Source organism: Falco peregrinus, chromosome 2, assembly GCF_023634155.1.
Source record: "Falco peregrinus isolate bFalPer1 chromosome 2, bFalPer1.pri, whole genome shotgun sequence".
Classification (NCBI taxonomy): Eukaryota; Metazoa; Chordata; class Aves; order Falconiformes; family Falconidae; genus Falco; species Falco peregrinus.
The window spans coordinates 65469729-65488015 of NC_073722.1; the positions used below are offsets into that span (position 1 = coordinate 65469729).

The 18287-nt window shown below is 42.9% G+C and overlaps 1 protein-coding gene across 3 annotated transcripts in view; it reads right to left on the reverse strand.

The window, feature by feature from the left end:
• TECRL (trans-2,3-enoyl-CoA reductase like) overlaps window positions 1–18287 on the reverse strand; it is a 67911-nt gene that overhangs the window by 15122 nt on the left and 34502 nt on the right. For 2 of the 3 annotated variants that reach the window (XM_055796747.1, XM_005238026.3), the window contains exons 3-5: window positions 15599–15643; window positions 14229–14332; window positions 592–707 (exon numbers count right to left, since the gene is read on the reverse strand). In XM_055796747.1, the coding sequence (XP_055652722.1) occupies window positions 592–707; window positions 14229–14332; window positions 15599–15643 (265 nt within the window). The remainder of the gene's footprint in view (window positions 1–591; window positions 708–14228; window positions 14333–15598; window positions 15644–18287) is intronic. The other variant, XM_027787689.2, reaches the window with a different exon arrangement.

Genomic DNA, 18287 nt, shown 5'->3' on the forward strand with positions numbered 1-18287 from the left:
TTTCAAAAATCAGATTACCACTTCTGAATTCCTGTGGTGCTTCTTTTGTGTTTCTCAGTTTTTCTTGACCTGACTCATGACATGCAGACCTCTCAAGATTCCTCCTCGTTGTGCCTAGGTGGGAGCTGGGAGGAGGGCGGGGGGGGGGGGGGGGGTGTGTTATCTTCTGTGCTGGGGGCTGATGCTTACTAATCTTATGAGTGAGAATGCATTGTAAAGAGACTGGGATTGAGACACCTGAAGTCCTGCCCTCTCTTCTCTGTCAAGCATGACTTTGGTTTACTACCACTGCATTTATTATTTCACCCTGTTCAGGCTATATTTCTGGACTTCAAACTATTTGAGGAAAATACTACAGCTCCCATTGTGACCACGTACAATGACCATTTCAACCGGGATCCCATTTTTGGTCAGATTTATGAGTGCTGATAAAATATCAACATTATTGATAAGAACAATCTGAAACTCCCACTGACTGAGACCAGACGTGCAGTCTCACATGCCCTGTAAAATCCTCAGCCCTGGAAATGCAGCCTCCATCCCTTTGGCTCCCTGTCCCCCAGGAAAACAGTTCACACAAGTGTCACTTACTGAACCACTGGGTGGCGGAAATTCTTCCTACTTTCCACTTGATCATAAATAGTTGAGAGGCGAATGTAAAAGAGCAGATATATTAGAAGAGGCCCGGTGTATTCTGTTAGAAAAAACTAGAAGTGGAAAAGAAAATAGCTGTATCAGAGTAGGAAATCGTACCAATAAAGACATGAGAAAAATAATACCCCTACCCACAACATCTGTTCATCTTTCAAATGTCATTTTGACTTCATTTTTAGGACTTAAATTACACCTGGGTTTTTTTCTGCTCCCTTTAGCAAAGGAGTAAAATCCATCCAGGAATGAGGGAAAGTTTCTGTGCAGAACATTAACCCAGTCAGGAATGCTTTGTGGAACATGGTCAAAATCACAGTTATCTCCTCTTTATACTTTTGGCTGTGCCAGCAGATGCTTATTTGGAATCTAAATAACACAGAAAATCAAAGCCCAACTGCTGAAGGCAGCTTGCTATCTGCCTTTTCTTTTATATATATAATTTTTTTTTCACAAAGCCAACCAAGCATGACAGAAACAAGCACCGCTTTGAATCCTGGTTGCTAGCAGAGTCATCTGGAAGGGAGGGATCATTGTTTGAAATGTGGTAGTGGGTGGAGGAGCAGGACCTGCCTGCCTGGTGTGTGGTGCTATCAGCCTTTATTCAGTGAACCAGTGGGATGACTCCTTGTGCAGGCAGCAGCAGAAGTAGCCTGTGGTGGGCAGACTGGACAAGTAAGTTGCCCTGTAAAACAGAAATAAATAGTTTCACAGCCTCACTGTCACCCCTGCTAGCCACAGAGCAAGGAGAGTACGTATGGAGGCAGGGAGAGAAGGTGGAGTTATGGTGCTGCCATGAGCCAGCCTCAGTTTTATGTTCTGGCTTTGGTTTGGTGCAGCCTGTATTGCTTTTTTTCAGGGCACACACTTAAGCTACAACAGCTGGAGGAAGTAAAATGTGGTCAGGGTGATGTGGGGGTCTGGATTTGACCGTCTGTCCCCACGGGAATGAACCTCAGAACAAAATAGAAATGGTGTAGTCCTACATGTTCACAATGACCAGAAACTGGCAAATCATAACTCAAGTACGTAGTATTGCTTAAGGGATAAAGATTCATAACTAATGGGCCGTTTGGCTTCAAGGTGGCTAGTTGCACTGGTATAGAATTGTCGTGGATAAATACCCGTGGCTTAAGGAAGCATCACTGAATTTAGACTACTTTTCTCAAAAGTAGTATTTTCAGGCTGTCTGACCCCCAATGGACTAGTCTTCTAATCACTTTTCAGAAGAGCTTTGAAACAGAAGGGTTTTCCTGCAGAACTATTCTGCAATTAGGTTTTCTTCAGTTGGGACCCCCAGTACAATTTCTTTTCCTCTATTACAGGGGGAAACTTTTTGAAATTTCAGCCTTTCATAGCAGGACTGTCTCCAAAAGTAACAGACTTAAGCATTCTTTACCAGGGAAATCTCAAATTCTCTTTTGTTCCACATGACACCATGATTTCTGTGCTCCATTTAGACTCTGCATGATCCCAAGTGCAAGTCTGTGTACAAAAACATTTAATCAAGGAGTGTGTAAGAGCCCACATTGTTGTGAAACACACCACAGCCAAGGGTTTATTAGAGTTTGTCCTAGCACTTGTATGGGTCTATTCTTAACTGTAAGCCCACTGTGTTAGGCACTCTGCAAACACCGTAAGGGACAGCCTCCACTATTAAAACCTAAGACACTAAATATAGGCAATGGTGGTATCAGGAGACAGAGGTGCAGATAATATGGTCTGGACAGGTCAGTGTAAGAGTTTGGAATGAGCTGCTTTCTTCATTGTAGCTTTTCCTCTCAGCCATGAGTTGCACCACAAACTATACCTGTAACTGCCAGCTTTTATCATCTGTTTGGCATGAGCATATTACAGAGCTGCCATGAAAAGTTTGACAGGACTTAGCACCAAGTTGTGGTTACTTGTCACCGCACCAAGTATTCCCTCCTTACCCCCTGGCTGATTTCAGATGCTGGAAGGAGAAGGAAAGCTTCAGGGTTTAGTAAAAAATCCAGTCTCTGTTTAACAGCCAAAGCTACCAGCCACAGGATACCTGAATCCCTGTGGAGGTGGTTTTGGGTGTAGGAGGAGGAATGCAGAGCCTCCCCTCAGAGCAATTCAGAGAAGCAGCTGAGAGCACCAACGGCAGTTCTTGAGTCAGTTTGTGGAGGTGAGCAGCAGCAGCATGTCAGAGTGCTTTACAGGCGGCTGACAAGGACCCATTTTACCTGTGTGTCAGACATATCTGACACAAAGACATCATCACCCATTGGAGGCAGGTGGTCCAGGGTCAGCTGTGAGATTTGCACTGAAATTAGGTATTGCCTGGCAGGCAAGACTGCATTATTAGCCTTTGTCGTAACTGTGTCACACTGCTGGAACATAGTTAAGATCAGCAGCATTCCGTTTCAAATGATGAGGTTCAATTTGCTGTAGCATTTTGGGTTTGTTTTTTTTTTACATTTTGGGTGACCTTCAGTCGGTTTCTCTCTGTTGCATCTCCCATGCTGCGACCTCTGGTCTCCTTCTTTGGCTCACTGATTTAAAATTCATTGGAAATGAAAAGTGAGTTTCAGAAGGGGAGGCAGAGAAACTGCTAAAAATCTCATGAGTTCAAGCAGGTGGAAGTGAAAGTAGTCTTCAATTAACACCAAATTAAAATTGGTCCTAACCACTGGCAGTCAAAGGCAAGCACCATTCATTTACTATTGATTCTCAATGAACATATGCAGTATATCTGCCCCTTCATCCAGGTCATTGATGGATAAGTTGAACAGGACTGGACCCAGCACTGACCCCTGGGAACACCAGTAGCTACAGGCCTCCAGCCAGACTCTGTGCTGTTTATCACAACCCTCTGAGCTCTGCCATTCAGCCCGTTCTCAATCCACCTCACTGTCTACCCATCTAACCCACACTTCCTGAGCTTACCTATGAGGATGTTGTGGGAGACAGTGTCAAAAGCCTTGCTAAGCTCAAGGTAGACAACATCCACCTCCCTCCCTTCATCTGCCCAGATAGTCATTCCATCATAGACGGCTCTCAGGTTGGTCAGGCATGATTTCCTCTTAGTTGAATCCATGATGACTGTTGCTTGATAACCTTCTTTTCCTCCACGTGCTTACAGATGACCTCCAGGATGAGCTGTTCCATCACCTTTCCAGGGATGGAGGTGAGGCTGACCAGCCCGTAGTTTCCTGGGCCCTCCTTCTTGCCCTCGTTGAGGACTGGAGTGACACTGGCTTCCTCCAGTCCTCAGGCTCCTCTCCTGTCCTCCATGACCTTTCAAAGATGTGGAGAGTGACTTAGCAGTAACATCTGCCAGCTCCCTCAGCACTCAGGGGTGCATCCCCTTTGGGCCCACGGGTCTGTGGGTGTCAAGTTTGCTTAAGTGATCCCTAACGTGGTCCTCCTCGACCAAGGGAAAGTCTTCCTTTCCCCAGACTTCCTCTCTTGCCTCCAGGGTCTGGCGTTCTTGAGGGCTGGCCCTGGCAGTGAAGACTGAAGCAGAGGCAGCACTCGTAACCCCACCTTCTCTGTGTCCTTCGTCACCAGGGCACCCACCTCATTCAGCAGCAGGCCCACACTTTCCCTAGTCATCCTTTTCCTGCTAATGTACTTGAAGAAGCCCTTCTTGTTGTCCTTGAGATTCCTCACCAGATTTAATCCCAAATGGACTTAGCCTTCCTCATCACCTCCCTGCATGTTCTCACAACACCCCTATATTCCTCCCAAGTGGCCTGTCCCTTTTTCCACATTCCATAAACGTCATTCTACTGTTTGAGGTTTGCCAAAAGCTCCTTGCTCATCCATGCAGGCCTCCTGCCCCCTTTGCTTGATTTCTTGCTCATGGGGATGCACTGATCTTGAGCTTGGAGGAAGTGATGCTTGAATATTAGCCAGCTGTCTTGGACCTCCTTACCTTCTAGAGACGTAACTCATGGGATTCCTCCAAGTAGGTTTTTGAAGAGGCTAAAGTTAGCTCTCCTGAAGTCCAGGGTTGCAATCCTGCTTGTTGCTCTGCTTCCTCCATGCAGGATCCTGAACTCCAGCATGTCACGTGCACTGCAGCCAAGGCTTCCCCGAGTCTTCACATCCCCAAGCAGTCCTTCTTTGTTTGTGAATACAAGGTCTAAGGGCATACCTTGAACTTCATACTTGAGTAGGAAGGATGAGTATGAGGATACTCATCCTGAACTTCATACTTGAGTAGGAAGGATGAGTATGAGGATACTCATCCTATAGCTGCTTAATTGCTGGTCTTGGGGACTTATTAGTTGTATGAAGCATCAGTTCAACCTATCATTTTTACAGATGCCCAAAAACCCACAAAATTACTAAGATACTAGTTCCTGCTGACATATTCTGCAAAAATAATAATCAAATTTTGAATAAAATCCTGAAAATAATAACACTGTATCTTGTTGTTTCTGGACACACACACAAAAAAGAATTATAAAAAAAAATTATAAAAACTAAAAAAGTGATCATTTAAAACACAGAGTATTTTTCTTCTGTATAAATGTAAAAAAATCCAATATTTAGAAGAAAATTACTTTTTATTTTCCATCTTGTAGGTCTCCTAGATTATTTTGATCTATTTGGTACAGCTAAATATGGTGGCCCATAGTAAACACAAAGATATTTTCCTTGAGGAGCATTACATCTCTATTACTATGTGCGTAGCTCAACAGTGTTTAACTGTTGAGCTCATCATTAACTCCCTGCAGATATACCTCCCTGCTGCTTTTTTCCACATCTGTACTCTCTATTTCATATCATGCACAGTGCCCAGTTCTCTTACCTTCTTTCTCTCCTCTCTAGTGTCTGGCATTATATACTCTATATACCTCTTATTCTCAGTGGCATAGAGTAAGTGCTGTTCTTGAATCAAACCTTTCCCGGGCATGAGCTCTATAGATGATGTTAAACTCAAGCTTCTTTACGTGTCTCAATTATCAGGTCCTTGGGGACCTGGCTCAGGAATACATGAACTGGTAACATCTACTACGTAAACAACAAAACTGATATCTGTAATATGTCAAAAGAGAGCTAAGGTAGGAAATTCCATCATTCAAGAGATGATGAGACAAATGGGAAAACAATACAGGATAGCTAACTCGCAGACCAGCAAGGCATCTCATCTTGCATGAGCCAGATTGTACCGCCTTCTTTAACTGTTGAGAGGATCATGCCAGTAACACCTTGCTGAACTGAGTAACAACCGGGTCGAGAATTATAATCCCAGACCTTATAAGGCAGAGGGTATATTTAGGAAAATATGAATTCAGCAGAGGTGAAAGAAGCTCTTTGAAGTCATTTGAGGGAATGTGAGGTGAATTTTCTGGCTGATAGGAGCAGCTAGCACAGTGCCATGACACCATCCCATCAGGTCTACTACAGGGAATGGAAAGGGGTTTGATGCGAGTTAATAGTACTGTGTGTGCCAGTTGGGAAAAAGGCAGAAAAGGACAAAAGGAAGCTATAAACAGAGGGGGTGGAGTGGAGAGAGTCTGAAAAAAGTCCAGTGGAATGTTTGTAAAGGAACAGCCCACGGATTAATGATCTTCATATGAGGGCATCAGCTAATTCCTCTCTATAATGTTTACAACATGCCCTTTCTGTAATACCACACAAAACACCCTATCTTGCATCACGTTGCCTTTTGGCATAGTATCACAACATCTCATTTATAACAAGCAGCACAGCAGTGCTGAGGAAAGGCCATACAGCCTTTTCCATACTGATCCCTTCCTGCAGCTCTTTCCATGCCATGCAGGGGCAGTTTCCCAGTTCATTGGTGCTGGTTATGATGTTTTCTCTTCAAATACCAACGTGATGTCTGGGTTGAAGCAGGTGAAGTGAGGGTGTGGTACAAGGATAGTACCTGCAGCCAGGACAATGATTTTGGGCCACTGCCTGAAGCTGTTGGCACAGCAAGAGATAAAAAATAGCTCAAGCATGCCCTGGGTAACTTTGACGGCAAAGCCAAAGCAGCTGCAGTATATAAATTATCTAATGGACAGAGCTTAGTTTGTCTGATAATGTGAGACAAAGGCACTAGTTGCAGGTCTGAGCCAGGGTCAGACTGAGACGGTATGTACCATATGAAGAGGATCTGCTGATATCAGACAGACGGACCATTACTATGTGCAAGTGTACAGAGTGCAGCTGGGATTTTTGAGAAGAGAAACAGCCAGCTGAACCCACTCCTAAGTCCCAAAATCACATTAAACTTAGCATCTGATTACCTTAGACTCCTTTTACAATCCCAGCCCTAAGTACTCTTGAGCTAATGATCATTGAGAAACATTATTAATTTCAGGACTAATTTCTACTTCATATGCTTTGCTACCTCACTAAATGCCATATAATTACCTGGGGACGGTAACAGCGTAATTTTAGCAGCATCTCTAGATCTTCATCTGTTTAAAATTTTTGTATTTTCATGTTTGCAAAAATCTGCAGCAGCAGCAGTTTTGCATCAGGTAGTAAAATTCTTAAGCCCTGCTTGAATACTCAATGATTTTTTGTTCCCGTTCTCATGGAACTGGCTAATCCATTTTACAATAAATAGCACACGCAGAGTCACCTGAAACTTCCCTTGTCTGGGCAGATTTTGCAGTGGCTTGATGTCTAAGAATATTTCAGGCTGCAGCTCAATATTTACTGCAAATACAAGAGATAGGGATGGATTCGCTATAGGTTTTTATAGGCAAACTGCAGCTGACTCAGGCCAGCTTCAGGAGCTGGGGAGTGAACAGTGATGGAAGCTGTCTGTCCCTGAGCTAGACCTGTGCTCCCCTGTGGGAAAAGGGAGGTGAAATCCCAGCTTCTTCCTGTCTCTTCTGAGACTGAGCTGTCTGAAACCACTGGTTTGGCATCAGATCACTTCATACTCTGGTCAAGATTCTTCCCCAAGAGCACAAGCCTTTGCATGTTTCTTACTCAAAATGGAAAATCACTGCAAATTATCAAATGCTCTTCTTATACACACACATGTATATGCATATTATATATGTTTGTACCCATACATATCCAGCAAAGCATTCAAGTTCGGTTTGTAACCAAACACCAACGTGAGTTCAGATTTGCTGCCAGATCTTTACAGGCCTTTGACAGCATTTTGAAACCTGCCATATAACGTGTATCATTCTAAAATATGTATTTATCATCTGCTGTGTAGATACCTAAATGAAATAATGCTTTTAACACCTGGCTATTACTAATAACCTTAACTAGCTCTTCCACAGCACTTTTCATCTAGTAGCCTCAAAGTACTTTGTGAAGGGGGAAATACTGTTAGTTTCTTGCTGCAGATCTGGGAACTGAGATATAGAGAAATTCAGTGACTTGTCAAGGTCACCAGACAAGGTGGGCAAAGAATGACAAAGGGGCACCTTGTCCTCTCAAACACTGGTTCACTCTCTGGTTCACTCTCCTGTTTGTGTTCTCCTTACCCCTGGGATGAGTCTAGATGGACTAAAACTTCTCAAATCTGAGTACATAGACAAATTGTCAACCTCCCTAGCTACTCTGAATACAAATAGGAAAGGGTCTACACTTAACAGCACCATACACCAGGTAGCTCTTTGTTCCTGAACTAGCAGGAAGGGTTTAAACATGAAGCTGTGTATAACTGAAAGAAACAGCTTGTTCTGTTTACATTTCCTGAATTCCCCCTACCTTCTTTTTGCACTTGAAGTGGTAAAAACTCAAGGGTATCGCTATAAACACATATTCATAGGTTCTTCAGCCTGTACTGTGCTCAACAGGAACTAAAACCTTCACCCATCAGATTTAATTTTCCTAGTAGCTCCCTAACTCCCTTTGGCACCTGAAAAATTGACACAGCAGTATGGTTCATTGTGAGCTAATGGTATTTGTTGCAGACACCAAGAGAAATTATTGCAACACTGCTTGCCTTACTAGAAGCAGCATCTGAGGAATCCCCATCAGCCAGCTCAGCCAGCTTGGCGGTTTCAGAAACCTGCTCTTCCCTTATCAGTTGACTTCATGCTGCCACTGGGCAGTAACAAAGAGCCAAAAGTGTACGTGGCCCAAGGAAAGGCACAAATAATATAAAACCATGGCAAGAAATCAGGCAAATGCAAGCTGTTCTCTCCTGATAACCCTGGAGGTTGAAAATTATTAGATTTAATTAAACAAAAAAGAAGACCAGTCTTGTGTGTGTACTTTGCCTTTGTGAAAGGTTACAATGTTTGGAAAGTTCGTAGCATTTGACTGGGATCAGCTCAAGACTTTGCCAGCTGTACCAAGGTACAGCAACACTTACTGTGTGTTCAAGCAGAAACCTCTGCCAAGTACAAACTATTAGCTGTAAAATGGAGGTGCTTTGTGTTACAAATAATTGTGCTTGGAAAAGGTGCTGGAGTGACTGCAGTGAATAGTGACTTCTTTTTTTTCCTGGAGGTCATCTTCCATGATCAAATTATCTATTGATCCAAGAAGTTTAGCAATGAAAAACCATTTGGAGTTTTCTCTGTCTTTGGCACTTCGTTGTAGTTCTTCTTAAGCCACCCACAGATCTACGCAGAATCACACATCCTGTTTATTTGATATCGCTGCTAAGTTTTTCAGGTACCCACAAATCCCTAAAAGTGTTATTCAATTTGTAGGGTCCTCTCCCACAACTAAGTGTGTTTCAATTGGCCACAAAATATGCAAGCTTTGATAGGTATCCACTGAGACATATATTCACTGGCATTCTCAACCAGTACATCCTACAGATCCTCAGCTCCCTCTCTTACCTTGATCTCAAATTCCTTCCTAAGCAGTGATTATATGAGTTTTCTTGTACATATCTTCTCCACACAGGCCCACTAATTTGTTGGGACTCGCAGCCCTCCCATGCCTTCAGATTCCTCTGATCCTGTCTTTTTTCTTCTATTGTAATTGTCTTTACTTCTACACCCCATTGAGAGGTTATAAACCTTTATTGAAGTCTCTTATTCCATTGCCAAATTACAGAAAATGTCTTAAATTGCTCCCCATGGGAAGTCCAAAGCTGACCTCAGTATAAGCAAGATGGAGCAAACGAGTCTGCAGCAGTTTCACAGTCAGCAAACCTCAATTTCAAACCCATCAATACTCCCAGACTGGTTTTTATCACACTTACCCCACAGACTTCATGTGTGACTGCCAGCCACAGTCAGAGCAAACTGCTCCTCCCCTATTCACCACCCTCCTACACCCACAGGACAGAAAAACCTGAGTACGCGTGTGTTGTGCAAGTAAAAGGAGAGAACCATGCTGACCAAAACACTGCCTTCCCCCTGAGAGAACAGGCGCACCTCGTTATTCAGTTCAGCATGCACTTCCCCACTGCGCACACCTGCTATACTACAAGCACAAAGCTTCAAACGTAGATGTCTTGGCTTCTTGTTCATTTTCCATAATGTCTAACTTGGTGATAATTTTGCTTGCCAACAAAAATGGAACAGACCAGTTAGTGAAAGTGTGGATTTTCAGATTTCAAAGATGTTCTCAGGTTTAAATAAGTATTAGTCTCTATGTTTCTAAATAGAGCAGAACATTTTTTTCATCAGAAAATTTGAAATGGAACAGTTCTGCTGTCAGCCTTGGTATTTTAAGGCTTTCAGGAGTCAAAGTATTTAAGCAATCCCTAATTTTAAATCACAGTTACAGAAAAATATTTACTGAAGCACTGTGTTTCAGGGTTGATCTTATGAAATTTACAGACTTGGAGGTAAAATATATTTTTCACAGTTCTGTGCTGTTTTCTCATTTCTATTTTGATCCTTCTGGTAGCTTGCCTGGGAAGCAACTAGACAACAGAAGCTGATAAATCAGAAACTGCAATCACTGCTCAAATGAGGAAAGCTTTAACAGAAGTCTGGATTTAAGCAGGAAGAATAGTTTTCTTTTTCCTTTTGACTACAGCAGCAATATGCATTCTTAGCAGTAAAATGCCATCTGTGTTTCAAAAAGTCACATGTCACATTGCAATATGTAAAAATAGGTCCCTGTCAAAGATGCTTAGGCCCAAGATTGGACAGAGATTAAAAATAAAACCCATCACTCCAGTGGTGGGAATTTCAAACACCCCCTGGGTACAGTCTTTGCAGGAGGCATACAGGAAAGATCTGTAAACTCAGCTCCCATTAGTATCTCTGCGGAATCAGTCAGCAAACCTCAACTGTCCCCTCCAGGCAAGGTAAAGGAATTGGTAATCTTGTGTAGAAGCAAATTATGCGTTTCAGATAATATTTGTTTTATAAAAAAGAAGGCAGAGTAGAGAAAGAGTTCTAACAAAACCCATGGTACTAAGAAACAGGTTTGCTCCCTGAATTGCTTTCTGGAAATAAGCCTTGAGGGCCTCCTTTCTTCTAAGAGAGCCAGCTGAGGTTGGATTTCTATGTATATTATCCCAGGAAAGGTCCTCATTCTCAAAAGATACTAACAAGTAATTGCTCCAGTGGAGGAGAGCTGCAAATCCCTCACACAAGTTTGTCCTGCGTCCTCCCACAGAGCAACCCAGCCTCCAGAACTTGTTGAAATCTGGTTAACCAAACTCAGATCTGTGGTATAACCTGAGCCCAGGGTATGTCTGGCCTTTCACAGCACAAAACACCAAAAATATTTTTGTCACTGTGCAACTATATTATAAGAAGGTTGAGGATGAGAAGGAAACATCCTTGCTTACAAAGTGGTAGCCTCTGACCAAGCTCTGACAGAGGGACCAAGTAGGCAACAGGAGACAGCAAACTCTTGAGCCACCAAGGTGGAGTGTGACAAGGACTGTTAATCAGGGACTGTGCATGCTCCAAAAGGGAAGCTGAGGTTTCTTGATTCAGAAATATGCTCCTAGATTTAAAGACCCAAACTGTTTGGAACAGACAACAGCAGCATCTTTTATTTTACGACATGCCTGGAGAGGGTACTTCTCCTGGGAGGTGGAGGTGGATACCACTTTCTCCTTTTAAAAAAAACATAATATTGTCTCAGTGTAAATCCTCTGTTTTGGGGGTCTTAGTGTTCTTGATCCTTAAGTGAGCATCTCAAGTTTGATGTCCAATGAGGTGGCAAACCCCAGAAGATCCACCTCTGAGCTTAGTTTTACCCTAGACAGACCCATGCCCAATGCATCGACCTCTGGAGCACCAACATATCTTCATGTGCTTCCATGCCTATTTTTGGAGTCCAGACCTGAACATGGCCCTTTGTACCTCAGCTATCATTTTGCTGACAAGATAAGAATATTTTTATTCTGTGCCTTGTTTATTTAAATGTCAATGTTTTAAATCAGAAGCATCCCTCACTGTGTGCATAAATCTGATAGAGCATCAAGGGTGACGGGAGCTCTAGGAACAGTAAAAATGACAGTAAAACTATATATCCTGTGTACAAATGCATTCTTAATTGCTATTGTTAGAAGAATACATTCTTCTATGGACTTTTTCTGTATTGCTATAGACTAGCTATAATATAAAAAATTCTTGACTGTTTAAATGATGTGGCTTGGAAGAAGATTTCTCCCACTGAGAACGGAGACAATTTAGAATATGGAACAGAATAGGATAAGATGAATATTCAGAAACTCATGGAGTCAACTTTCTGCACACACAGATTAAATCATAAAAAAATGCCACTGCCTGCAATATCAACGCCTAGTCATAACTGCACTATTTATAATGGGATATTAAGCTTTAGTTATGTTACTGTCTTAGGCTACATAAACTACCAGGAAAAGAGAGAATAAATAAGGTTCTTGCAGATTACTGAGTTGCAGCAAACAGGAGGCTGCACTACTCACAATTTTGCTTTGCAAGGATATTCCACTGTTGAGGTAGTGGAATGCATTGGGGGGGAAACAGGACCCAAACTAGCGTTAATCAGTACGGCCCCAGTAGACCATTAATCAGTATTGGAATTAGTGTGGTCAAGCCTTGGTAAACTCTCAGACCTCTACTGAAACAGGTAGGTCACAGAGTGGAAGCTGCTCTAACTCCACTGAAGTAAACTGCTTGTCACCACCCAGCGATTTGGGTCCTGCTGTTAGAACTGGGAAGGATAGATAGGGGGCTAAAACCTGGCAGAGTCTGTGCAGCATGCTAGGGGCCAGCTGCTGCCCGAGAGAGAGAAAAATGCATGTGAGCTTCAGCAGGTGAGATGAATATGTGGCCTTACAGTGCTGATCCAGAATCTGACTCTTCCCAAAGTCAAGGGCAGCTCTGGCAGTAACATCCACCTTGAGATAAGGAGCTGTAAAATAGCTTGTCGATTCTAAGTGTCTTATAGTAATTCTTCCTAGCCCATAATGTCCTACTGGAAAGTGGAACTGGTGCTATCGTCTGCAAGCTGCTTAAAGACATGACACTCAGAAGCTCCATCCATATAGGTGCAGCCAAGGAAGGACAGTGGCTTGTTAGTGGGTCTTGTGGTCACCTCATGTGAGCAGTGTGGGATCTGTGGGCTGCCAGAGGTAAGAATCTAATAATTTGGCCTACAGCCATGATGCCAGTTAGCAAAAACTCACTTGCCTCATTAAAGGAATTGCAAGCAGTTGGCAGTTTGTTTTCCATTGCTATGAGTAGTCCCATCATGACTTTTATGGCTTTCAGAAACTGTAGGTTCCATCTTATTCATGTTTCTCACTGCAGAAATTGGGAATTTTGCTACCCAATGTACAGACCTGGGCTGTGTGTTAATCCAGCTAATGTAGTACATGCAAACTAAAGCAAAAGCTGGATCAGTCTAGTAGTGGAACTACTTTCAGCTCTGCCACCTGTGCCTGCACCAAGGCATTGAAAAGGTCTCTTCATCTCCCATTCTTTCACTGTCTTTGCAAACATTTCTGCTGCCTTTGGGATGTGAAAAAATTGAATCTTTCACTTCCTCCTTGCATAGATGAGCCCGTACGGTCAGAGCTCCCCACAACCCCATTTGCTTCTTTCCCACCACTCTGACCTTCCAAATACTGCTTACTGGAAAATAACTGAAGTCAAACTGAGGCCAGAAGTAAAAACAGTCCATGGTTCTACCTATAGCATAATACAGGTATTGTTGCTCATGGAAAATGCTTTTGTTTTACAGAGACTCAAAAGTTTTGTGATCTGAGCCTGGCTGGGCATCTTCTGCCTGGAATCCTTGGCCTCACCACTCTCTCTCTTCCGGTAAGCAAAGAGTAAGAATTCCCATCCAACAATTTTCCTGCATTAGTAACAGGATTACCAGAAATCCATTTTTTCTTTTTTAATATCCTTCCACTTTCAAAACTGAGGAGTCTTGCAGAAAATGAAATGTATTTGGCTACAGGTCCTGCACAGGCATATAAAACCTAGATAAGCTAAAACTGTTTTCAAACATTGGTGTTTGGGTGGGTTTTGGTTTTTTTTAACTCAGACAATATTGTTATGTCCACCTTCTAATCTTTAATGGGATGTAGGAGTTAGTGCACTGATAACTTGGCTCACTATCCTTTTAATTCTGGTTTGATTGTTGATAAAGTAATTACACCATTTGACATAGGGAAGGACAGGCTGAGGAAACTGGAGCAATTTGATATTACAGTACATTAAGACGTATCATGTTGGTTGTTACAAGGACATACTTACCGTGGTCCAACCGACCTGCTGACCTAGGTCTGTAAAATACAGTGTAATGATGGAGGAAACGGCAAGGCTTTGTATGTTAATGGAATCCTTCAAATAGGGCCCATCTGTAATGACAAAAAGGGAAGAGGAGATGGCATGAACAACAGGCACCCTCTTAGAGGCTCAGTATAACATGGAGGCTGCCTTGCTAACGGTCAAGGTGTAGGCTCAACCTGTATTCTGATTTATTTTGGTGACTTGGTACTTATTCTCCAGGTTAGCAACTTAGAGCATTGCTATGAGTTATTCTTATCTTACTGTAACAAAAGCATTAGGCTGACATGACACTGGGTGGCAATGCACAGCAATTGTTACGATGCTATCTCTGTTAATCTAAACCATTAGAGACATGCCATGCAATCACAGAGACAATTTCATAAAGCACTTCTTGTTCTGTCTTGCAAGACTAATGGGAAAGTCAATGTTATGCAGTGTCTCCCTCACTGATACCTTTTGCTGAAGTGTTTGCATTCTCAGGCTATTTTACAATAGGTGGCACCATCATGATGAATGCAACTTCTCGCTCAAAGGCCCACAGTCCAAGATTTCTTTGTAAGCTGCCTGACCTAGGCAGACCAGGTGTACCTGAGCATTACATTACTTTCCACAGTATTCTGAGGCATCTCCTTCCAGTCCTAATGGACCTAGAGTGTACAGGCAGAGACACAGAATAGCAATATCTCACTCTCTTTTTCTTATAGAGGCAGTGAGCTGGCTATTGGGAAACCCCAACAGCTGCTGGTATGTGGTGTTGCTACGGCTGCAACGCTTCTTTTCTCTTTTCCACTTTATGTATTCTGTCTCCCTTTTCATATATTTGTTGACTGTTTAAGTCAGAGAGGATGCTAAATTCCACCAGGTGCTGAGCTCATTTTCTAGGGCTTTACAATGCTATGTGCCTACATACCGAATGCCATACAGCCCATGGCAGCTTCATCTCCCACTGCCATGTCCACCAAGAACTGGTGTGCTGGCACGAAACAAGAGGCTGCCTCCTGCAGCCAGTTGCATCTTCTGATGAGGGTGTGAGCAAATATTAAAATGGATAATGCAGTGAGTGAGGGAAGTGAGTGAATGGTTTTAAAACTGCCTTGCCTTCATTATCTGATTATATACTGTATTCTGAAACATTTTTACTCAGTGGTTCTGAAAACCATTAGATTATTTTATTAATGAGAAAGCTAATAAGTTCATCGTTGTTATCAGCTAATGAAAAAGTGCTAGCAGTTCACCCAATAACATGTATAGAGAGCACAATGCTGTTAGGAGGAGAACTTGCCAGAGGACTAGTAGTATGTTAGGTGGCTGTATTCAACTATATGAATACTTACTGCGTTCTAGTTGCAGGCCAACACGGGAAGGGTACCACTGGGGACCTGTTCAAATCACAAAGCTTGGCTGTTAATTTCATGGTGGAGGATCTAAATTTCTCTTTCTGTTAGTATTCTTTTTAGCTGTTAGCTACAAATGTGAGGTTAAAAAATAATCCTCTCTTTTGGCCTCAGCTGTACAAAGGGAATACAAGAGAGCAAGGAGCACACAAATATACACATTAGAGCAGAAATCCCTTCTCCCCACTTGAGTGTTGGAAGGGCCAATCTCAATGCTGAATGCTCCATCAGTGCACAAAAAGTGGGGATGTGCACGCACCACTGGGAAGCATAAAGAGGACCCTGTTTGTTACTGTATTTGCCAAAGCTCCATGTTAAATATGTCAGTCTTGCTCTTTCCTCCAGAATGATGCTTGTTGTGCATTCTGGTGCAAAGGGGTTGTTTTTCCTCATTTAGGAACATAAAACATGACTAGGGATGTGCAGGTAGCATTAGTTCTTAATCATGGATTAATTAGGCAAACATTGACACAAAAAGCAGAGGCACCCAGCGAGCTAATACTGGGTTACCTATGACTTCCATGATACCCATCAATTTAAGGATGTATCCTAGAAGCAGTTTTTTCAGTGGTCTAGTTTAAAGGTTGCTCCTAAATGCACAATAGCAGTTGGCAGTTGTTTTTAGGTGTCCTTTGATGATTTTAGACAGAGACCTGTCACTTTGTTCAAACAGGTACAGGTCTCCAGCTGCATTTGTTTCAGTGTCAGGACAAGTGGGTAACTGCCACAGAAAGATTTCAGAAGGGATCATGGCTGTTCAAACTGTTAACTTGTCCGACATTTGTAGCGCCTGCATACAGAAGGCTGTGCCCCTACAGCTCTGCTGAATGGGCAGTGTAAGCACTTCTCCTTTGCATCACAAAGACACATAACTTCACTTAACCCACACACTTCGGTTTGCTTTTGAAGGCTTTTAGGGCTGATCTAGCACATTTCAGGGCTGACCTGGAGCAGCCTGGAGAGACCTTACACAGCCCATGGTGTTGACTGAGATTTGGGGGCAGCAAAGTCTGACAGAGGAAAGCAAGGGTGCAAGGATGTTGCACTATCACCACCCACAGCCATTTCTATTGCATTTGTCTTCATTTCTTTTGACACCTTAGGACAGTTGATAGCCTGAAGGAGATGTACTGTGTCTTTTCAATCCAAAGTCTGGGTAAAATTGGTCAAATATAGCCATGGTTTTCTTTAGACCTGTCTTACAATTGTTAGTATTCCTGTATTTAAGATACTAGTATTCCTGTAGCTTAAACAAATGGAAAAGAATTCTTCACCCTGACCGTGATCAAACGTGGGAACATTTGCCCTGAGTAGCTGTGGGATGTACTTCCCTGGAGATAGTCAGGCCTCAGCTGGGAAAGACCCAGAGCAACCTTACAGGACTTGAAAGTTAGCCCTGCTCTGAGCAAAGGCCTATGGACCAGATGAGCTCCGGAGGTTTCTTCTACCTTAACTCTATTTCAGGATGATCAGGAGAGCTTGTTCACCCCACGAGCTGCCAGCTGGAGGGGAAGGGGAGCTGTACACAGTGTGTACTGCGCCCACCATGCAGTGCACTCGGCACACTCATTTCAGAAGCACTTGACTTGAGTTTTATAGGTAAGAACAGGCATTAGATGAACCCATGAACCAGACCTAATAGCAGAAGGTGAGACATCCATCAAGTAAGTTGTAAACATTTTTTTCAAGTTACCACAACAATCCATGGCTATTAAAGATAACAAAAGGAAGATAGAGAAAGAGCAGCTGTCTGACTTGTCAAGGAAGATATGATTTGCTCCAGGACAGCAGATATCAGTAGTTATTTGGGAGCCTGAAATGCAATGTACTTGTGTTAAATTGGAATATTCCTCCCAGAGCCCCCCTCCCCCCTATATTACAGTATGTTTCAATAAAAGCCAATTTACCTGATCCTGTGGCAATGCGCTTTTAGATACGGCTCATAATCTTCACAAGGGCAAACAGGGGTTGTGCATTTAAGCACGTCATCCCACATTTCCAGTCCTTTAGCCTCAGTACGCCATTATGTTCAAATATACTTAAAGATTTAGATAGATGGAAGTGTGCCTTTGCTGCTGCTTCTCTGCAGTGACCTTGTTACCACATCGCTGTGTCTCCCTGGTTTCCAGACCACCCTTGGGGTGCTCTGTGTATTTTGCTGGAGGGACCTGGAATTAACTGCTGGGATGTTCCTTCCCAGCTCTTACTATTGATGGTGGGCCACTAGCTTATGTCAAGCAGAAACACTATGCAAATGGAGTGGGAGACAAAGTCCAAACACATCTCTGTAAGTATGTTGGTTTTAATTTGAACATGAAAGTTTCCCACTTTCAGTCTTACTGCCAGCAGACTTTAGCAAGGCTGTTCCCAAGTCTTAGCTGCCTGGGGTCCTGCAAAAACCAGTGTTGCTTTCCAGATAGAAGTGTGACCCAACTTGGTCGCCCTGGGAGGTCTCAGAGGTCTGGCTGGTCTGCTCTCCCAGCCTGATGAGACTCATTTCAAAGAGAGGAAACCTCACACATTCCTAGGTATCAGAGATGTACTGGCTTACCACTTGGAAACAGTCATCCAAGGGGACCCCACTTGTCACCATTTACCTATCTTTTTCCTATGACCAAATGTTTTCCAT